The 24092-nt window shown below is 42.2% G+C and overlaps 1 protein-coding gene across 1 annotated transcript in view; it reads right to left on the bottom strand.

Annotated features, from left to right (window-relative positions):
- The window catches only part of LOC109925641 (protein FAM149B1-like), an 82326-nt gene that overhangs the window by 37809 nt on the left and 20425 nt on the right, over positions 1 to 24092 (bottom strand). The window contains exons 5-6 of the mRNA XM_048616169.1: positions 15620 to 15667; positions 15069 to 15293 (exon numbers count right to left, since the gene is read on the bottom strand). Of these exons, the coding sequence (XP_048472126.1) occupies positions 15069 to 15293; positions 15620 to 15667 (273 nt within the window). The remainder of the gene's footprint in view (positions 1 to 15068; positions 15294 to 15619; positions 15668 to 24092) is intronic.

Below are 24092 nucleotides of genomic sequence, written 5' to 3' on the forward strand. Positions count from 1 at the left end.
GCCCTTCTTAAACAATGGGACAACTTTGTCTATTCTCCAGTCCTCTGGGACCTCACTTGTGGGCAAAGCGGATACAAAGAAGTTTGTCAATGGTCCAGCAATTTGGTCCGTTGCCTCCCTCAGTATTCTGGAATAGATCCCATCGGGACCTGGTGACTTATCTACCTTAATAGTTCTAAGATGCACAACATCTCTTCCTTTTAAATAGCAACTTTGCTTAGAAACTTGACACTCATCATCCTTGCCCAATTTCTTCTTTTTGGTGAATACTGACACAAGGTATTCGTTTAGGACCTTAGCTTCCTCTTTTGGCTCCACACATACATTTCCTCCTTTGTCCTCAAAAGGGCTAACCCTTTCCTGGATCCCTTTTTGCTTCTTTTACATGAATCCCAAGGCTTTTCATACTCCTTAATCCTGTTTGCTAATAACTTATCATGAGCGTTTTTAGCTCTAATTCCTTGTTTAAGTTCTTTCCTACTTTCCCTATATACTTCAAGGCCTTCATCAGTGCCCATCTTCCTAGACCTTATGTATGTTTCCTTTCTCTTTTTGACCAAGGTCCTAACATCCCTGGTCATCCAAGGTTCATGTAACTTGTCACACTTATCTTTCAGTCTCGCAGGAACATGCCCTCCTTAACAACTGCCGTTTGAAATACTCCCACATATCTGATGTGGATTTACCCTCAAACAGCCACTTCCAATTAACGTTCTCCAGTTCCTGCCTAATATTGTTGTACTTTGCCTTCCCCCAATTTAACACCTTCACCTGCGGACTGCTGTTATTCCTGTCCATGATTATCTCATGGTATTATGGTCACTACTCCCGAAATGCTCCCCCACTAAAACTTCACTCACCTGGCCAGGCTCATTTCCCAAATCCAGGTCCAACATAACCCCTTTCCTGGGCTGTTTACAGACTGTGTCAAGAATCCCTCCTGAATGGTCCTTACAAATTCTGCCCCATCCAAGCCCCTAGCATGAAGGGAGTCCCAGTCAATACAGGGGAAGTTAAAATCATTCACTACAACAACCCTGCTGTCTTTACATCTTTCCAAAATCTGTCTACACATTGTCTCCTCTTTCTCCTACTAGCTGTTGGGAGGCCTGTGGTATATCTGGTCATTACACTACCAGAGGGATGTGGTTGCTGTGGACAGGGTACAGAAAAGGTTTATCAGGATGTTTCCTGGTATGGGGGATTTTAGGAATGAAGGAAGGTTGAATAGACTGTTTTTGTTTTCACTGGACTTCAGGAGGTTGAGGGGCCACCTGATAGAAGTTTTTAAGATTGTGATTGGCATGGATAGAGTGTAAAATATGAGGCTTTTTCCCAGGGTGGAAGGGTCAATTACTTCAGGACATATCTTCAAGATGCAAGGGGGGGGGAGGGGGGGATGTTTAAAAGAGACGTGCGAGGCACGTTTTTCACACAAGGGGTGATGAGTGCCTGGAAAGTGCTGCCACAGGCGGTAGTGAAAGCAGACATAATAGGAGCATTCAAGAAGCACCTGCAAGAATTCATGAATAGGAAGGGAATAGAGGGATACAGATCCTGAAAGTGAAGGCAGTTTTAATATGGAAGGGCAAAATGTGTCGGTGCAGGCTTGGAGGGCCAGAGAGCCTGTTTCTGTGCTGTATTGCTCTTTGTTCATTTATATACCCAGCATTGTGATATCACTTTTCCTATTCCTAAGTTCTACCCATATTGCCTCGCTGCACGAGTCCTTTGATGTATCCTCCCTCAGTACAGCTGTGAGATACTCATTTACCAGTAATGCAACTCCCCATCCCTTTCACATGCTCTTCTATCACACCTGAAACATGTACATCCTGGACATTCCGCTGCCAGTGCTGTCCCTGTCTCAGCCATAAATTCAGCCTAAATTGGTAGGATGGTAAATAGTGAGGAGGATATCCTTAGATTACAGCAGCATATAGGCAGGCTAGACAAATGGGTTGGTCAGTGGCAAACGGAATTCAATCGCTTAAATGTGAGGCGATGTACATGGGTAGGACAAACAAGGCAAGGGAATACATGATGAATGGTTGGACCCTGGGAAGCACTGAAGATGTCCACCAGTCCCTTAAGATATCAAGATATGTAGACAAAATGGTTAAGAAGGCATATGGTATGCTTGCCTTTATTAGGTGAGGCATAAAGTTTAAAAGCAAGGAGGTGATGTTTGAATTGTAAAATATCTTGGTTAGGGCACAGCTAGAATATTATGTGCAGTTCTGGAATCCACACTATAGGAGAGATGTGATTTACAGTGAAGAGGGTGCAGAAAGGATTTACCAGGATGTTACCTGGGCTGGAGCGTTTTAGTTATGAAGACAGATTGGATGCACTGGGGTTTATTTCCTTGGAGCAGAGGAGACTGTTTAAAATTGTGAGGGGTATAGATAGGGTAGACAGGAAGGAACATTTCCCTTTGGAGGAGGGCTGAATGACGGGGGGCATAAATATAAGTTAAAGAGCACAAGATTTAGAAGAGATGCGAGGAAAGAATTTTTCACCTAGAGAGTGGTGGGAATCCAGAACTCGCTACCTATCAGGTTGATAGAAGCAGAAACCCTCACAACATTTAAGAAATACTTAGATGTGCTCTGGTGATGTCAAGGTATAGAAGGCTATGAACCAACTGCTAGAAAGTGGGATTAGAATAGGTAGGTGCTTGATTTTGAGTGACACAGACTTGATGCGCTGAGTGGCTGTTTTCTGTGCTGTAGACCTCGATGACTATGACATTGTGGGATATTAGCAGTAGAATAATTGTACTCAAACTTGATCTGCAAACCTCACAGCTTGGCATATCCTCCACTCTACCATTACCATCAGGGATCACCCTGGTTCAACGAAGAGTGCAGAACGGCGTGACAAGAACAGCACTAGGCACATCTAAAATTGAGATGTTAACCTGATGAAGCAGCAACCTAGTACTACTTGTATGTCAAATACTAGAAGCAGCATGCAACAGAGATAAGTGATCTCACAAACAATGGATCAGGTTTAATCTCTGCAGTCCTACCACATTCTCTTGTGAACAATTAGACAATTCAATGGAGAAGGAAGCCCCACAAAGATCCCCATCCTCAATAATGGAACAGTCAAATGGGGAGACAATGGCCTGGAAGTATTATTGATAGACTATTAATCCAGAACCTCAGCTAATGTTCCGGGGACCCAGGTTTGAATGCCGCCATGGCAGACGGAGGAATTTGAATTCAATTTAAAAAAAAGTCTGGAATTAAGGACTTACTGATGACTATGAAACCATTGTCAATTGTCATAAAAAGTCATCTAGTTCACTGATGTCCTTTAAAGAGGGAAATCTGCCATCCTCATCTGGTCTGGCCTACATGTGACTCCAGATCCACAGGTTGTCTCTCAACTGCCCTCTGGGCAATTAGAGATGGGCAATGAATGCTGGCCTAACCAGTGACACCTATCTCCTGTCAGAAGTCACATGACAGCAGGTTATAGTCCAATAGGTTTATTTGAAATCACAAGTTTTTGGAGTGTAGCCTCTTCGTCAGGTCACTTCACCTGACTTCTGGCTTCTGATTTTGTCCACCCCAGTCCAACACCGGCACCTCCACATCATGCCCATATCCTCGGAACAATTTAAAAAAAAGCCTAGCACGTCAGCACAAAAATAAAGCCTTTGGAACATTTTTCAGCTAAAATTGCCAAGTGGATAATACAACTTGACCTCTTGCTGAGGACACGACCAGCACAGATGTCAGTCTTCAGCCAATTCTATTCAGACCACACAATATCACAAAACAGCTGAAGACACTGGATTTTGCATGGCAATGGGCCCTGACAACATTTCAGCAAAGGCCTGCACTCCAGAATTTTTTGAGCCCCCAGCCAAGCTGTTCCAGTACATCTATAACAGTGAAATCTACTGTACAATGCGGAAAGCTGCCTAGGTATGTCTCGTACATAAAAGCTGGCCAAATCCAACCCAGCCAGTTATTGTTCCATCAGTCTACTTTCAATCATTTGTAAAATGATGAAAGGAGCCATCAATAGTGCTATCAAGCATCCGCTAATGTAATGCAGGGCATGTGAATAAATATATATAACAGCCATGATTTTCTTTTAAATATGAGAGATAGTTCCTGGTTTGTTAATAGGACTTTGTTTGTTTCAGCAAAGTTTTATGGTCAGACAGAAGAGCATTAGTTTGGCTTCAAGAAAGAGTGATCCGGAATTACCTGGAAGAACCTTTTGGTTTTAGTTTGGTGAAGTCCTGGTGGATGTTAGATATGCGAAACAGTTTCTCCTGAAGAAAGTAGATAGTTTAGAAGTGTTAAGAAATTGATTACTTCAGTGTAAGGAGCTTTGTTTGATAGCTCCAGACTAAAAGTGTTTAGAATCCTGGAGGAGTTAATCGAAGCTGAGAAAGTGTAAGTTCAGTTGTGTGAATACTCGAGGCAGAGGCTGAGGCTATCAAATGTTAAACATAAGGTATGGAAAGCCAGTTAAGTCAAACCCTATAGATGTGGTAGAGAAGGATACTCTCTGGTGTTTGAGTACAGTAAAGTGGTACTTGTCTATTACTATGTATTTCAAATCTTTCAAATTGTGTTATATGTAAATAGTTTGTTTTATTCTATTTTATGTTTTGCGTAATAAGATTTTATTTTATTGCTAATAATCAAACATGCAGCATTACATTTGCATTTCAGGGAAAGATCATCTCATTAACTTTTTAAAAAATGCATGATTTATCAAGCCAGATTTCAGTCTGGGATCTGAGTTTTTTCAGTTTAACATCAGCTGGGATCACAGCACTATCAATCTGCTCACTGATCCTCAGTTTGGGCTCCACCAGGGCCACTCGGCTCCTGACATCATTACAGACTCAGTCCAAACATGGACAAAATAGATGAGCTCCAGAGCCGAGGTGAGAGTAACTAACTTAAATATCAAGGCTGCACTGACCTGGTAAGGCATCAAGGAGCAAACCTAAAATCAATGCAACTTAGGGGAAAAACTCTCCATTGGTTGGAGTCATACTTAGTACAAAGGAAGATAGTTGTGGTTGTTAGCGGCGAGCCATCTAAACTCCAGGACAACATTATAGGAGCTCCTCAGGGGAGAATTCTAGGCCTAAACATTTTCAGCTGCTTCGATGACCTTCCCTCCATCATAAGTTCAGAAGTAGGGATGATCACTGATGATTGCACAATGTTCAGCACTATTTGCCACTCCTCAGACATGCCACACAAGTGTGAGGTACTGACCATCTCCAAGAGAAAATCTAACAATCACTCCTTGTCATTCAATGGAATTACTACTAATGAATCCTCCACTGTCAACATCCTGGAGGTTATCATTGACCAGAAACTGAACTGAACTCAATATATAAATGCTATGGCTAGAAGCATTGCTAGAACCCTCTTCAGGAGGGTTTAAACTAGTCTGGCAGGGGGATGGGAAACGGAGCTATGGATCAGAGGATGGAGTAGCCAGTGTACAGGCAGATACAGCATGCAGAGAGTCTGTGAGGAAGGACAGACGGTTGATAGGGCAAAGTTGCAGTCAGTGCAATGGGTTGAAATGTGTCTATTTTAATGCAAGAAGTGTCAGGAATAAGGGTGACAAACTTACAGCATGGATCAGTACTTGGAGCTACAATGTTGTAGCCATTGCTGAGACTGACACAGGGGCAAGAATGGTTGTTGGATGTTCCAGGGTTGAGATGTTTCAAAAGAAACAGGGAGGGAAGTAAAAGGGGTGGGGGAGTGGCATTGCTAATCAGCTGCAGAAAGGGAGATTGTCGAGGAGGGTTTGTCTACTGAGTCAGTATGGGTGGAAATCAGAAACAGGAAAGGAGCAGTCACTTTATTGGGAGTTTTCTATAGACCCCCCAATAGCAACAGAGACACTGAGCAACAGATTGGGAGGCAGACTGTGGAAAGGTGCAGAAGTAATAGGGCTGTTGGCATGGGTGACTTCAACTTCCCTAATAAAGACTGGAACCTCCTAAATGCAAATAGTTTGGAAGGAGCAGATTTTGTCAGGTGTGTCCAGGAAGGATTTCTGACTCAATATGTAGATAGGCCAACTAGAGGGGAGGCCACAGTGGATTTAGTGCTTGGCAACGAACCAGGCCAGGTGTCAGGTCTCTCGGTGGGAGAGCATTTCGGTGACAGCGATCACAACTCCTTGACATTTACTATAGACATGGAGAAGGATAGCAGCAGACGGTATGGGAATGTATTTAATTGGGGGAGAGGGAATTACAATGCTATTTGGCGAGAACTACAGAGCATAAATTGGGAATGGATGTTCTCAAGGAAATGCACAACAGAAATGTGGAGGTTGTTTAGGGAGCACTTGCTACGAGTGCTGGATAGGTTTGTCCCACTAAGGCAAGGAAGGGATGATAAGGTGAAGGAACCTTGGGTGACAAGACATGTGGAACAACTAGTGAAGAAGAAGAAGGAAGCTCACTTAGAGTTGAGGAAGCAAGGATTAGACAGGGCTCTAGAGGGTTACAAGGTAGCCAGGAAGGAACTGAAGAATGGATTTGGGAGAGCTAGAAGGGGGTATGAAAAAGCATTGGCGGGTAGCATTAAGGAAAACCCCAAGGCATTCTGTACTTATGTGAGGAACAAGAGGATGGCCAGAGTGAGGATGGCCAGAGTGAGGGTAGCGCCGAACAGGGATAGTGGAGGGAACTTGTGCGCTGAGTGGGAGAAGGTAGGGGAGGTCCTTAATGAATACTTTGCTTCAGTATTCACCAGTGAGAGGGACCTTGTAGTTTGTGAGGACAGCATGAAACAGGCTGATATGCTCGAACAGGTTGATGTTAGGAAGGAGGATGTGCTAGAAATTTTGAAAAACATGAGGATAGATAAGTGCCCTGGGCTAGATGGGATATACCCAAGGTTGCGACAGGAAACGAAGGAAGAGATTGCTGCGCCTTTGGCAATGATCTTTGCGTCCTCACTGTCTACTGGAGTAGTACCAGATGATTGGAGGATGGTAAATGTCATTCCCTTGTTCAAGAAAGGGAATAGGGATAATCTTGGGAATTACAGACTAGTCAGTCTTTCTTCTGTGGTGGGCAAATTATTGAAGAGGATTCTGAGAAATAGTATTTATGATTATTTGGAAGAGCACAGTTTGATTAGCAATAGTCAGCCTGGTTTTGAGAGGGGCAGGTCATGCTTCTCAAAGCCTTATTGAATTCTTTGAGGATGTGACAAAACACATTGATGAAGGTAGAGCAGTGGATGTGGTGTACATGGATTTTAGCAAGGCATTTGATAAGGGTCCCCATGGTAGGCTCATTTAGAAAGTAAGGAGACGAGGGATCCAGGGACATTTGGCTGTTTGGATGCAGAATTGGCTGTCCAACAGAAGACAGAGGGTGGTAGTAGATGGAAAGTATTCAGCCTGGAGCTCGGTTACCAGTGGTGTTCTGCAGGGATCTGTTCTGGGACCTCTGTTCTTTTGAATCTTCATAAATGACTTGGATGAGGAAGTGGAAGGGTGGGTTAGTAAGTTTGCCGATGACACAAATGTTGGTGGAGTTGTGGATAGCATGGAGGGCTTTTGTAGGTTGCAACGGGACATTGATAAGATGCAGAGCTGGGCAAGGAAGTGGCAGATGGAATTCAACCTGGAAAAGTGTGAAGTGATTCATTTTGGAAGGTCGAATTTGAATGCAGAATGCAGGGTTAATGGCAGGATTCTAGGCAGTGTGGAGGAACAGAGGGATCTTGGGGTCCACGTCCATAGATCCCTCAAAGTTGCCACCCAAGTTGATAGGTTTGTTAAGATAGCGTATGGTGTGTTGGCTTTCATTGGCAGGGGAATTGAGTTTAAGAGCAGTGTAGTTATGCTGCAGCTCTATAAAACCCTGGTTAGACCACACGTGGAATATTGTGTTCAGTTCTGGTCGCCTCATTATAGGAAGGATGTGGAAGCTTTAGAGAGGATGCAGAGGAGATTTACCAGGATGCTGCCTGGACTGGAGGGCAGGTCTTATTAGGAAAGGTTGAGGGAGCTAGGGACTTTTTTCATTGGAGCAAAGAAGGATGAGAGGTGACTTGATAGATGTGTACAGGATGATGAGAGGCAGAGATTTTTTTCCTGGGGCGTAAATGACTATTATGAGGGGACATAATTTTAAGGTGATTGGAGGAAGGTATAGGGGAGATGTCAGAGGTAGATTCTTTACACAGAGAGTGGTGGGTGCGTGGAATGCGCTGACAGCGGTGGTAGTGGAGTCAGATACATTAGGGACATTTAAGCGACTCTTGGATAGGCACATGGATGATAGTAAAATGTAGGGTTCTGCAGGGTAGTTTGATCTTAGAGTAGGATAATAGGCCAGCACAACATCATGCGCTGAAGTGCCTGTTCTGTGCTGTACTGTTCTATGTTCTAAGAGCAGATCAGAAGCTTGAAATCCTGCAGCGACTAACTCAATTCCTGAATGACAGATTCATAGAATCCCTATAGTGCAGAAAGAAGCCATTTGAGTCTGCACAAACCCTCCAAAGAACATCCCACCCAAAACCAGCAATCTACCCTATCTGTGTAACCCCGTATTTACCATGGCTAATCCAGCTCGCCTGCACATCCCCAGGCGCTACAGACAATTTAGCCTGCCCAATCCACCTAACCTGCACATCTTGGGACTGTGGGAGGAAACTGGAGCACCCAGTGGTATCCCATGCAGACACAAGGTGAATGTGCAAACTCTACACAGTCAGTCAGTCACTTCGAATCAGGTTGGAATCAAACCCAGGTCCCTGGCACTGTGAGGCAGCAGTGCAAACACTGAGCCACCGTGCCACCCTAAAACCTGTTCACCATTGACAAGGCATAAGTTCCGACTGTGATGGAATACTTCCTAATTGTCTGGATGGGCGCAGCTCCAAATATACTCAAGAAGCTTGACACCATCAAGGACAAAAGTATCCTGCTTGACTGACACATCTACAGGCATTCACTTCCTCCATCAACTGTGTTCAGCAGCACCGCATGCTAGCCACAAGGTGCGCTGCAGATATTCACCAAGGCTCCTGAGACAGCACCTTTTTCTGTAAGAGCTTTGTTCAAAGGCAGGGGTTTACTTCTAATATTAAAAGAGTGAAGATAGTTGAGGCTTTCTTTGGCCAGTTTGTGTTCACTAAGTACAAATGAATCCTCTTTTCCCTTCTGATACAGTTTCCATGGCCAGCACATTCAGATTTGGTATGGCATGAATTAAGCAATAAAGCTGCCTCCACTATGGCACTCTATTATAGCTCAAAGTAATATTCCCAAATCTCTAAAGAAATTGCCCTGGTGGGAATTCTTCAACATGTTAAAAAAAAAGCTAGCTTGAGTAATGCTAATGAATGATGCCTTCTGCCAAAGCGTTAAATAATTTTGTACAAGTAACTCTTGTAACCATGCTGCTCCAAACACATGACGTAGGAGTTGGAGGGAAGGGAAGGAAAAGGAACTTCATTATGTTAGTGCAGCCTGGAATTCAAACTTAACGTCCCAGGTGAACAGGATAACATACTAATACCTCTCTCCATATTGAAGAAATGGTCACATCAGCTGTACTGATGGACAATAATTACCTGAGTTTCATGACATTGACATGAAACTAAGACAACAGATGCTGGTGGTGTGCAGAGGAGAGGAAACGGTGATTGGCACGCTTGCCTTCATCAGTCAGAGCACCGAGTACAGGTGTTGGACATCATGTTACAGATGTACAAGACATCAATAAGGCCACTCTTGGAGTACTGTCTACAATCTCGCTGCCCTGCTATAGGAAGGATGTTATTAAACTGGAAAGGGTGCAAAATAGATTAACAAAAATGTTACCAAGACTGGAGGGTTTCAGTTATAAGGAGATGCTGGATAGGCTGGGACATTTTTCCCTGAAGGGTAGGAGGCCAAGGGGTGACTTTATAGAGGTTTATAAAATCATGGGAAGCAAAGTTTTGTATCAAGTTGTTAATGGCCATTGTTTCAGTGATTTAGAAATCTTTGGATGGACTATCAAGGTAAGTTAGCAGGGACTGACTGCGTGTGTATCCTGTGCCATGTGGGCACTCTGGGAGGTTTAAGCAAGAGGAGGACAACACACAAATGGAATCCTCTCAGCTTGTAGCTCTCACTAGCTTAGAGAAATACCACAAGAATAGAAACCCTGTCAAACAAAAATATCAAACAACAGGAAATTTGACTGCACACAGAGGAATTAAAGAGTAGAAATACAATAGACCTAGGGGACTAGACAAATAGGGGTCCAGAAAATACGTGACTGCAAAGATGTATAGATGAGTAAATCTGTTGACAAGTTTCAATGGTGTGTAACAAAATTACAGTTGAAATATTAAGAGACTTTAATTATGGTAATTATATGAACTGGAAAAAGTATAGTGCAAAGGGTAGAGAAGAAGAAGAGCATCAGATATGTATATGATAAAGCTTTGGCAAAGATCTGTAGCTTGGGTTGTGGATGAGGTTGTTGACTTGCTCGCTGAGCTGGCTTGTTCTTGTTCAGTCGTTTCGTCACCATGTTAGTTGACATCATCAGTAGAGCCTCCGATGAAGCAATGCTATTCTACTCTGCTTGGAGTTTTGAAATTAGGTCAGGCAGCATTCATGGAAAGAGAGCAAGCTAACGTTTCCAGTTTAGATGACTCTTCATCAGAGTTCATGGATTCTGCCTGACCCATTGTGATTTCAGCATTTGTTTTGTTTTCAGTACAGATTCCAGCACCCACACCATCGTCCTTGGTGCTAGGTCTCACTCCCACTAGCAGAGAATTTTTACCTGAAACCCACTGCAAGTTTTAGTAGGATTCTTTTACGCCAAACCCAGCCAAATGTTGCCTTAATGTCAAGGGCTGTCACTCCCACCTGTAGTCCAGAGTTCAGTTCTTTTCACCATGTTTGAACCAAAAGTTATAGTGAGATCAGGGCGGAGTGGCTGAGGAAGAACTCAAACTGAGGATCAGTGATCAAGCTATTGCTAAGAAAGTGATAACAGTGTGGAGCTGGAGGAATACAGCTCCACACTGTGTTATCTCTGATTCCAGCATCTGCGGTTCTTACTATCTCTCATTGCTAAGTAAGTGATACCAAATGGGACTGTTCAAAACACCTTCCATTATTTTACTGATGATCTAGAGTAGGCTGATGGGCAACAGTTGGTCAGCTTGGATTTGTCCTTCTTTTTGAGTACAGGACATACCTGGACAATTTTCCAAATTGTCAGGTAAATATCAGTGTTGAAGCTGTACTGGAATAGCTTGGTTAGGGTCGTGATAAATTAGGGAGCACAAGTCTTCACTGTATTAAAGCTGTACAAGACACTGATAAGGCCACTTTTAGAGTATTGCATATCATTCTGATCACCCTGCTATACGAAGAATATTATTAAACTGGAAAGGATGTAAAAAAGATTTATAAGGATGTTACCGAGATGGGAAGGCTCAAGTTATAAGGAGAGGCTGGGTAGGCTGGGACTTTTTCTCCCTGGAGTGAAGGAAGCTGTGGGGTCATAAAGTCATAGAGCTGTACAGCATGGAAACAGACCCTTCAGTCCAACTCGTCCATGCTGACCAGATAGCCTAAATTATTCTAGTCCCAGTATTTGGTCATATCCCTCTAAACCATTCCTATTCATATCCATCTAGATGCCTTTTAAATGTTGCAATTGTGCCAGCCTCCACCACTTCCTCTGGGAGCTCATTCTAAATACACACCACCATCTGTGAGAAAAAGTTGCCCCTTAGGTCCCTTTTAAATCTTTCCCTCCCACCTTAAAATTAAGCCCTCTAGTTTTGGTTTCTATGATCTTGGGGAAAAGACCTTGGTTATTGACCCTATCCATGCCCCTCTTGATTTTATATCTCTATAAAAGGTCACCTGTCAACCTCCAATGCTCCAGGGAAAATAGAGTGTTTGAATTATAGGGAGAGCCTATTCAGCCTCTCCCTATAATTCAAACACTCCACCCTGGCAACATCCTTGTAAATCTTTTCTAAACCCTTTCAAGTTTCACAACATCTTTCCTATAGCAGGAAGACCAGAACTGAACACTGTATTCCAAAAGTAGCCTAACCAATGTCCTGTACAGCTACAACATGACCTCCCATCTCCTATGTTCAATGCACTGACCAATAAAGGTAAGTATACCAAATACCTTCTTCACCATCCTGTCTAACTTGGACTTCATTTTCAAGGAACTATGAACCTGCACTCCAAGGTCTCTTTGTTCAGCAGCACTCCCCTGGATCTTACCATTACATGTATAAGTCCTGCCCTGATTTGCCTTTCCAATTGCAGCACCTCACATTTATCTAAATTAAACTCCATCTGCCACTCCTCAGCCCATCGGCCCACCTGATCAAGGTCCCGTTGTACTCTGAGGTAGCTTTCTTCGCTGTCCACTACACCCCCAATTTTGGTGTCATCTGCAAACTTACTAACCATACCTCCTATGTTCACATCCAAATCATTTAAATAAATGAAAAAAAGCAGTGGAACCAGCACCAATCCTTGTGCCACATTGCTGGTCACAGGTCTCCAGACTGAAAAGCAACCCTCCACCATCGCCCTCTGTCTTCTACCTTCAAGCCAGTTCTGTATCCAAGTGGCTAGCTCTCCCAGTATTCCATGTGATCTAACCTTGCTAACCAGTCTACCATAAGGAACCTTGTCGAATGCATTACTGAAGTCCATATAGATCATGTCCACTGTTCTGCCTTCATCAATCCTCTTTGTTACTTCTTCAAAAAACTCAAGTTGGTGAGAATCAACTTCCCATGCACAGTCATGTTGACTATCCCTAATCAATCCATGCTTTTCCAAATACATGTAAATCCTGTCCCTCAGGATCCCATCGAACAACTTGTTCGCCAGTCTATAGTTTCCTGGTTCTTCCTTACCACCTTTCTTAAATAGTGGCACCACGTTTGCCAACCTCCAGTCTTCCAGCTCCTCACCCATCAATGATACAAATATCTCAGCAAGAGGCCCAGCAATCATTTCTCTTGCTTCCCACAGAGTTCTAGGGTACATCTGATCAGGTCCTAGGGATTTATCCACTTTTATGCATTTTAAGACGTCCAGCACCTCCTCCTCTGTAATATGGACATTTTTCAAGATGTCGCTATTTATTTGCCAAAGTTCTCTATCTTCCATATCCCTCTCCACAGTGACACAAAATACTCATTTAGTATCTCCTGCATCTCCTACGGCTCCACACATAGGCGGCCTTGCTGATCTTTAAGGGGCCCTATTATCTCCCTAGCTACTCTTTTCTCCATAAATGTATTTGTAGAATCCCTTTGGAATTTCCTTTGAGGTGACCTTATAGAGGTTTATAAAATTGTGAAGAACATAAATATGGTGAAGAGCCAAGATCTTTTCTCCAGGGTAGGGGAGCTCAAAACTGTAGGGAATAGATATAATGTGAGAGGGGAAAGATTTAAAGGGGACCTGAGGGGCAACTTCTTCACACAGAGAGGATGGTGCACATATGGAACAAGCTGCCAGAGGAAGTGGTAGTGGTGAGTACAATTACGACATTTAAAAGACATCTGAACAGGTACATGGATAAGAAAGATTTTAAGGGATATGAGCCAAATGCAGGCAAATTGGACTAATTCAGTTTAGGAAACCAGGCCGGCATGGACGAGTTGGGCCAAAGTGTCTGTTTCTGTGCTGTATGACTCTATTATTCTATGTTGTCAGGACCTATCGTGCTGCTGTATCTATAAATAAAATTTTCTAAATATTAGCATCTGAGATGTTGAGGACTCTGAAATGAGAACTAAACTTAACAGTTAACAGTTCTAATGACCTAAAGACAGATTAATAATATGAATGACAACAGAGGTGTGGAGTTTTGACAATTCATCCAGCATTGCCCTATAGTTCAACCAAGAATGGGTCTGTAATTGAAAAGCAGCGTGGTGAAAATATTCGAGATCTGAAATATAAACAGATGATACTCAGCAGTTCTTGGAAGAGAAACAGGAAGTAGGCTGTGTTCTGTATAGTTCTAGAAAATGAAGTGCAAAAAATGGGTAATATAAATTAAAAAAGTAACATCGAGGAAACAATTATACAATTGGAGGGGAATTGAAACAAATAGGAAGATACTTTACTGGAAATGCAAATTTCAATGAAATAAGAAGGAAACAGTCAAAAACTTTTTAAAGACAGCTGGACAAAAACAATGACAACTTGCATTTATATAGTGCTTTAAATTGTAAAACATTTCATGCCACTTCAAAACATAACTGTTAATGGTGGAGCAATGGGATTCAGAAAGTTTTGGGGATGGAGGATGTTAAAGTAATGGTGGTGAAGGTGGGGGTGCTGAAAGGAGGAGCAGGTGCAAGGTCATGGAACGATCTGAACACATTTTAAATCTGAGGAATTCTTGAACTGGAAGGCATTGAATGACAATAAGATATGGGATAATGAGCATGCATACTTAGTGGGAGTTAGGATAGAGGCAGCAGACCTCTGGATGACATCACATCAATGCAAGAGGAAATGACTTAAAACTTGTTTTCAACAAGATGCCACATAGAAGGATAAAGATAATTGTTTTAAAATGGAAAGATAATGAATAATGATGAGTCCCATAGATCAGAGTTGGGATCGATACACATAAATGATTTGCTTTCACATATGTAATGTAATAGCAACACAAAAAAACCCTAAGTTTAACTGATTAACTGGAAGAAAACTCCGGTAGCCCCAGAACTAGGGATAGAGAAATGGACACAAATATTCAAGATCTTTGAGAGAACAAATATGTAGATGTCACAAACTCTCACACCAGAGATCAGCTTCTAAGAGGGAAGGTGCATAGGATAGGCTGAATTATTTTATGTTGAGGATTGTCATCATGTGGGATGAAAAGGAGTGGAGACACATGAATAAGAGAATTTAAAGGAAAATTTGACAGATCTATGGTGGATTAGCTGATTGAGGGAAATGTCAGCTGCACTGCAGAATATTTTTCACTTCTATACTTTCCTATGTTCTACACTTTACATACTTACAACTGTATACTCTGCACCACTTCATCAATGGATCCAGCTGGAGTTCCAGAGTGAGATAAACTGGAATGTATTGGGTGCAGTGTCCGAGGAGGATTGCGTCGTCTTGCAGAAGGAACTGGGTAGGACACGGAGGAAACACTAGGTTCCAACAGAAGGTTTGCTCGAAAATGGTTTGAAGAGATGATACTTGAACGTGGTCGCAGAACAGGCCTCTCATCTTGATTGCTGTAATCAAGGTCATCATAAAACAATTAAGAATCCTTCTGTCACCTCTTCGAAGTACTCCTGAACCCCCTATCCCTATGAATCAATCCCAAATTATCCAACTCTGTGTCACACTTCCTTCAGTGCCAGTAACACAAAACCAGATCTCTCAGTCACGTATTAGTCTGGAGATCTGCGTGCGGACTTATTAGTCCACGAACATGTGAACAGAACTGACAGTGCAGCTCAATATTGACCTTGTCCCAGTCTGAAAGAAAAACATTTTGATTAAATATGTACGTTTCATTTGAAGATTTATTTTAATTAAGATTTCCCTTCACACTTACATGGTACAATCCGTCCAGAAGTTGCCACTGCTTATAGTTTTTTGAATTCTAGATAGTAAAACAAATAAAATAAATGCTACAAGAATGTATAGTATATCACAAAATATAAACACCTACTTTGAAACTCTGACACTTAAATCAAAAGAGGCGATTCTTGTCTGTGCTTGGGCTCTCTTAATGTTTTTGTTCACTGCACATGTGGTAGATCTGCTATTATACATTAAAAGCAGTTTTTGCTCTCAAAATCAGATGCTACATAATTTCCTTGTTTCTGTTGTTTTCATAGAATTTCATAGAATCCCTACATTGTGGAAACAGGCCCTTCGGCCTAACAAGTCCACACCGACCCCCAGAACATCCCACCCAGACCCATTCCCCTGTAAGCCACCTAATCTACACATCCCTGAACACTATGGGCAATTTAGCATGGCCAATTCACCTAGCCTGCACATCTTTAGACTGTGGGACGAAACCCACGCAGACAGGGAGAATGTGAAAACTCCACTCAGACAGTTGCCTGAGGGTGGAATCGAACCCGGGTCCCTGGCGCTGTGAGGCAGCAGTGCTAACCACTGATCCACTGTGCTGCCTCTTTATATACATTAAAAAATGATAAGATCTAATTACATAAAGATTACTTGTATTCTCTCAGGTATAGGCAATTGAGTAGTGATCTAATTACAGTACTTAAAACTACTATGAATTCAGAGGCTAGGAATCCAGCAGCTAGTTTTTCATTGCCTGACCCCCCAAACTCTGTCTACTTGTCCAAGGTGCAAGTCAGGAATGTGTTGAAATTTTTCATTCCTACATGGATAAGTGCAGCTCCAAAATAAAATCTGGAATTAAGAATCTACTGATGACCATGAAATCAGAGTTGATTTTCAGAAAAAACCATCTGGTTCACTAATGTCCTTCAGGGAAAAAATCTGCCATCTGGCCTACATGTGACTCCAAACCCACAGCAATGTGGCTGACTCTCAACTGCCCTTTGAACTGGCCTAGCAAGCCACTTAGTTGTACGAATTGCTACAAAGTCCACCTTCAGCAGATGGACTGCAGGGGTTCAAGAAGGCAGCTCACCACCACCTTCTCAAGGGCAACTAGGGATGGGCAATAAATGCTGGCCAGTCAGCAAGGCCCACATCCTACAAATAAATACATTTTTAAAAAAACACTCAAGAATCTTAACCACAGGAGAAAGCAACCTGTTTGGTTGGCAGCACATCCACCATCTCAACAACTGCAATGTGTACCATCAACAAGGTAAACTGCAGAAATTCATCATAGCTCCTTAGACAGCACCTTCCAACCCCATGACCATTTCCATTTAGAAGGATGAGGGCACTCCAAGCCAGTCATCATCCTTACTTGAAATGTATTGTTGTCCCTTCAGCGTCACAGGGTCAAAATCCTGGAACTCCCTCCCAAAATGGCATTGTGGCTCTACCTGCAGCACATGGAGTGCAGCAGTTCAAGAAAGTAGCTCACCACCACTTCTCAAGGTTAACCAGGGATGGGTAATAAATATTGGTCCAGTGGGTGACACCCACATTCCATAAGTGAATAAAAATAATCGATAGCATAGGTACTGAGAAACCTGTTTTTTTTCTGCTGTGCAGTATCTAGAACATAGATGTATAACCTTGAAATTAGAATCAAGGCACAGAAGAATGAAACAAGACGACACTTATGACACTTTGTAAAGTATTGTGGAAGTCTGGAACTCACTCCCTGACAAAGGACGATGCTGAGTACCTTTTGGTACTGAGACTAATAGACTTTCATTTGGTTTTGGAAACAAGGAAGATAAATAGAGTTGAGGTACAGATGAGCAGCTTGACTACATAATAAATATAAGGGTCTGAATGGTCTACTCTAATGCTTCTGCAATTGGCCTACCTTCCTGTGAAAAAAAATTAAAAATTGAATCCTGGATCTAAGTGCATATCCACAGTGGGAGTTGTAATTAAGAATATAAATCTTCCAGGACTCTGAGGAAGAGTCACTGGACCCGAAACGTTAACTCCAATTTTTTCTTCACAGATGCTGCCAGGCAGGCTGAGCTTTTCCAGCAACTTCTGTTTTTGTTCCAACAAACCAATGTCTATGTGCATCCCTTATCAGATCTCCCAAAATGTATCACCTCACACTTATCTGGATTAAATTCCATCTGCCATTTCTCTGCTCAATTTACTAGCTGATCAATATTAGACTTTAGCCTGAGACTACCCTCCACAGTATTAACTCCACATTAATTTTGATGTCATCCTCAAAACTTACAAAGCATACCTTCAACATTGACATCTGGAGTCAATGGATGCAAGGCTGGTTTGCATGATGAACTGGGCTGTGTTCATGACTCTCTGAAGTTTCTTGTGGCTTTGGGAGGAGGAGTTGCTATACTACGCTGTGATGCATCCAGATAGAATGCTTTCGATGATGCATCTATGAAAATTGGTAAGAGTCATTATGGACATGCCAAATTTCCTTAGCCTCTTGAGGAGTTAGAGGCGTCTTTGTGCTTTCCTGACTATTGTGTCGACACAGATGCACCAGAACAGGTTGTTGGTGATCATCACTCGCATGAACTTGACTTTCTTGACCAGCTTCACCTCAGCGGCATTGATGCAGACAGAGGCCTGCCCTCCACCTTGCTTCCTTAAGTCAATGACCAGCTCCTTCACTGCTGACATTGATGGAGAGATTGCTGTCTTTACACCATGCCGCTAAGCACTCAGTCTCTTTCCTGTACTCTGTCTCATCTTTGTTCGAGATCCAGCCTACAATAGAGGTGTCGTCAGCAAACTTGTAAGTGAAGTTGGAGTGGAGTTTGGCCACACAGTTGTGAATGTATAAGGAGTACAGTAGGGAGCTGAGTATGCAGCCTTGCAGGGCATCAGTGTTGAACATTAACGTGTTGCCAATTCTTACTGATTGCAGTCTATGTGTAAGGAAGTCGAGGATCCAGTTAGGGGAGGGGAGCTCAGACCGAGGTCGTGGAGTTTGGAGGTGAGAGTTTGGAATTATGATGTTGCAGGTGGAGCTGTAATCAATAGTAGGAGCCTGATGTAGGTATCCTTGTTATCCACGTATGCCAGGGATGAGAGTAGGGCCGGGGAGATGCAAAGGATCAAGATAATCTGGTAGGATGGAGTTGATGTGAGCAACGACTAACATCTTGAAGCACTCCATAATTATGGAGGTCAGAGCCACTGGGCGGTAGTCATTGAGGCACATTGCATGATTTTTCTTTGGCACTGGCTTGATGGTGGTCTTCTTGAAGCAGGTGGGGAGTTCAGATTGTAGTAAAAAGAGGTTAAAGATGTCAGTGAATACTCCCACCAACTGGTCAGCGCAGGATCTAGTGCATGGCTGGGATCTCGATCTGGGCCAGTTGCTTTCCATGGGTTCACTGTCAAGAAGGCCGATCTAACGTCTGCTGAGGTGAGTGTGGGTACAGGTGAATCCAAGGCTGTTGGGACAAGTGATATAATTTCACTGACCCTTTTGTTCAAAGTGATTGTAGAATGCATTGAACTCATTGCGTAGGGATGTATTGTTGCCCACGATTCTGTTTGACTTCGCTTTGTTGCCCGTTATGTCATGTAAGCCTTGCCGCAAACGATGGGGGTCCACATGTTTAATCTGAGTCTCAAGCTTAGTTAGGTTTTGCCTCTTGGCATCTCTGATGGCCTTGCGAAGGTGATAGGTCATTAATTGGAGATCCACTAGTGCACTTATAAATAAGAGCTTACCAAAATTTTGTGGAACTTTAGGCGGTATATGCTTGTAATGTGCATCTATGTAAATAAATCTTATATGCTTCACTGCCTGGCTTCATCAAGTTAACATGGTGGGAGAGAACCTAGGAAACCAAGGAAAATTGTTCAGATATCAAACCAAAATCTTCATGGCAACTGTCGATCATGCCAGAAAGCAAGAACAAATTGTTAGGGTATGACTGCCTTCTGATCTTCTTGGCATCTAAGCCAAAGTAAGAATGAAGCTGCCTTGTGGACCGGTTACAACCTAGCAAAACAAAATTATGGTCTGGCTTTAATGTTGTCACTTTGTACAAGAAATAAATTCAGAAGTAAAGTATTTTCTGAGATGAATGCCTGTTGTTCGATAGGAATGGACATTTGGACCTCCCGTTAGTTCTTGGATGAAATTTAAAAGAATCAGGGATCATATCCCCAAAATTGGCCAATAACAAATGCAAATATCATAAGTTTGAAAGCAACCAGTTGGCTTGTGTGCATATGTGAATTCTGAGAGAGCAGAACACCTTATTTATTACAGTAGATCTAATTCAGGTGCCCAAAACATGATTGGCAGCAGGATTTAAATTTAACCAGGTTTCCTATAGCTTAGGCAGCCTAACAGTGAGATGGAAGTAGAAGCTCCAGCATGTTTGTGCTGTTAATAACATTTGCAGTTGGCCAGAGGGGGTTCTCTTTTGCATCTATGATTCAGATTGGTGATTTTTTTTCCATTCCATGATATCTACCATGCATTGTCAAGGTCTCTTCAACACCATCTTTCCTTTTTGATTCTCATTGGGATTTTCCAACCTGGTAAGACTCAAAATCTAGCTGGCTGCATGACAGAATGAAAATATAACGAAGCCCCACTGTTAAATCAACAGAACCTTAACACCACCTGCACTCCTTGCTTCCCGGAAAGATTGTAGTTTCTGATGTATAAATGTTACAATCAAGGGGTCACTCGAGAAGTACAAACCCCAGAATGTGATTATAAATCAGTATGCCTGAAAGTGTTTTATGAATGAAAACGATGGTATTTTATACTACATTGTATAAGCAATGTTTAGCTGGAAATCCTTTCCATCCTATGCTATACATATTCCGTCAAAAATGACAATATAACTGATAGAAACTGCAGTATGATTCTGCTACCACAATAGCCAAATATGTATTTCATTATTGGCCCATGTACCTCTGTTCAAATCACAGCTCATCACAAACTATATAAATGGTTTGGGTGTGGGGGCCAATTGTAATATTTTCAAATTTGCTGGTGACACCAAAGTTGATGGGAACTTAAGTTGTTTAAGGAGACTTCAACGGGATTTGGACAGATGAAGTGAACAGGCTAGAACATAGATGATGGAACATAATATAAATAAGTGTGAAGTTATTCACTTTGATAGAAAAATCAGAAAGACAGAATACTTATTAAACAGCGAGAGGTTGGGAAATACTGGTGTCCAAAGGGATCTGGATATCCTTGATCACTAGTAACTAAATTAAAAAACAGGAAGCTAGGTAAACGTGAGGGGGTTAATCTTGGATGATATTTGTGTAATAGTTAGAATGACCTTGGTTCATGAGATCAAGATGTAGAATCAGTTTGGGTGGAGATGTGGATAATAGGGGTAAGAAGACATGAGTGGAATTGGTCTACAGGCTCCTGAATTGTAACCACAATTTGGAACAAAGTATACAAGAATAAATATTGGGTGCTTGTGGTAAAGGGATGGTAATAATCCTGGGTGATTTTAATCCCATATAAACTGAAACAAAAAGTCAGATTGCTGGCAGTAGTTAGGATGAGTAGCTCATAGAATCACAGGAGAGTCGCCAGACTCAAAACATTAACTCTGATTTTCCCCACAGATGCTGCCAGACTTGCTCAGTTTCTCCAGCGACTTCTGCTTCTTCCTTAGAACAGTAAATTTTGCAATAAACCAGACAGCAGATTACATTATAGAATCATACAGTACACAAGAGGTCCTTTGGTCCATCAAGTCTCTACCTCCAAAAATACCTACACTAGTCCCACTTTTCCGCACTAGACCCATAGCCTTGAATGTAATGACACTTCAAGTGCTCATCCAAGTACTTTTCAAAAGGCGTGAGGTTTCCTACCTCAATTACCCTCCCAAGCAATGCATTCCAGACTCACACCACCCTCTGGGTGAAACAGCTTTCCTCAAATCTCCTCTAAACCTCCTGTCTTTCACTTATGTCTTCAGACTAAAAATTGTCCCTTCGACTAAAGGGAACAGCTTTCTATTCACTCTGTCCATGCACCTCATATTCTTACACACCTTTAACAGGAACCCCCTCAACCTTGTCTGCCAAAGAAAACAAGAAAAGCTCATCCAGTCTCTCCATAGCTGAAATACTCCATCACAGGCAACATTTTGCTGAGTCGTCTTTACATCATCTCCAGTGCAATCACATTCTTCCTATCATGTAGTGACCAGAACTGCACACAGTCTTCCAGCTGTGACCTAACCAAAGTTCTGTACAGAACCAACATGACCTCCCTGCTCATATAATCTATGTTTTGACTGACAAAGGCAACTGTCTATCGGCTGTTTTAACTACCCTATTAACCTGTCCTTCCACCTTCTAAGATTTGTGGACAAGTACCCCAAGATCCTGCTGTTCCTCTGAGCTTCCTAGTGCCTTGCGATTCATTTAGTACTCCCTTATCATGTTCCTTCTTTCAAAGTGCATCACCTCATACTCATTAGGGTTAAATTCCATGTGCCACTGATCTGCCCATCTGAACAATCCATTTATATCCTCCTGTAACCTACGACCTCCTTCCTCACTGTCAACCATCTGGCCAATCTTTGTGTCGTTCGCAAATTTACTTATCATCCAAACCCCCACCCTCCACACTCTTATCTACATCACTGATGAATAAAAAACAATAAGGGATCCAGCACTAGTCTCTGTGGCATGCCACTGCACTCTGAGCTCCATTCACAAAAGCAGCCTCTACCACCACCCTTTGTCTCCTGTTAGTCAGCCAATTTTGGATCCAAATTGCCAAGTTACCCTGGATCCCATGAGCTTTTACCTTCTTTATCAGTTTCTCATGTGGGACCTTGTTAAAGGCCTTGCTGAAATCAATATAAACTACATAAACTGCTCTTCTAATTTTCAAAATATTAAGAATAAGTATATTCCCATTGTAAAGAAAAATTTGAAAGGGAGGGCCTACCATCCATTGTTGTTAACTAACAAACTTAAAGTCTATAACTTTACCTTAGGGAAGGCATCAAATCTAAGGAAAAAACGTGTAACTGCGCAAAGATGAGTGGCAGGTCAGAATACTTGGCACAATACAAATATGGCAGAGAATGACTAAAAGATAAATCATGAGAAAGGAATTAGAGAATTAGGGGAAGCTAGCCAGGAATGTAAAAACAGATAACAAGAATTTTACCTAAAAAGGCTAATGGTTTACTTCTTGCCCTATTCTACATAAGAGTCATACAGATTTACAGCATATAAAAAGGCCCAATTGTGTTTGCGCCAGTCAAGAACAACCACTGAAGATATTTCCATGTAAAAACTAGCATGCGGAAGCAGCAGGCAATTTGAAAGGCAAATAGCATGTTAGTATTCATTTCAAGCAGATTCAAGAAGCGCACAGATTGGCCAAGAAAAAAAATGTCTGAGGATTGGGATCAGCTTAGAATTCAGCACAGAAAGACCAAGGGATTGATTAAGAAGGGGAAAATACAGTACAAAAGTAAGCTTGCAGGGAGCATAAAGACTGACACTAAGAGTTTCTACATATACATGAAGAGGAAGAGATAGAAGACAAATGTAGGTCCCCTACAGACAGAAACGGGGGAATGTATAAAAGGGGACAAAGAAATGGCTGAGCAACTGAACACATACTTTGGTTCTGTCTTCACAAAAGAGGACACAAATCAGATACCAGAAATGTTGGAGGATGCAAGATTTAGTGAGAGGGAAGAATTGAGAGAGATCAATATTAGTAGAGAAATGGTGCTAGGAAAATTGATGGGATTGAAGGCAATTAAATCCTTAGGGCCTCATAATCTACATTCTAGAGTACTTAAGGAAGTGGCTCCAGAAATAGTCGATGTATTGGTGGTCATCTTCCAGGATTCTATAGCCTCTGGAACAGTCCCTGCAGTTTGGAGGGTGGCGAATGTCACCCCAATATTCAAAAAGGAAGGTAGAGAGAAAACAGGGAATTATGAACCAGTAAAACCCTAACATCAGTACTGGGGAAAATTCTCGAATCCATTATCAAAGACTTTATAGCAGAGCATTTAGAAAGCAGTGGCAGTATCAGACAGAGTCAGCATGGAATTATGAAGGGGAAATCATGCTTGACAAATCTGTTGGAATTCTATGAAGATGTAGCTAGTAGAGTTGATAAGAGGGACCCAGCTGATGTAGATTATTTGGACTTTCAGAAAGTGTTTGACAAAGTCCCGCCTAAGAGATTATTGTGCAAGATTAAAGCACAAAGGGTTGGGGGACATGTATTGAGATGGTAGAAAACTGGTTGGCAGAGAGGAAACAAAGAGTAGGAATTAATGGGTCCTTTTCACATTGACAGGCAGTAACTAGTGGGGTGCCACAGGGATCAGTGCTGGGACCCTGGCTAATCACAATACATGTTAATGATTTGGATGAGGGAACAAGATGTAACATCTCAGAGTTTGCAG

This window comes from Rhincodon typus, chromosome 34 (genome assembly GCF_021869965.1).
Source record: "Rhincodon typus isolate 14 chromosome 34, sRhiTyp1.1, whole genome shotgun sequence".
In the NCBI taxonomy this organism is placed as follows: Eukaryota; Metazoa; Chordata; class Chondrichthyes; order Orectolobiformes; family Rhincodontidae; genus Rhincodon; species Rhincodon typus.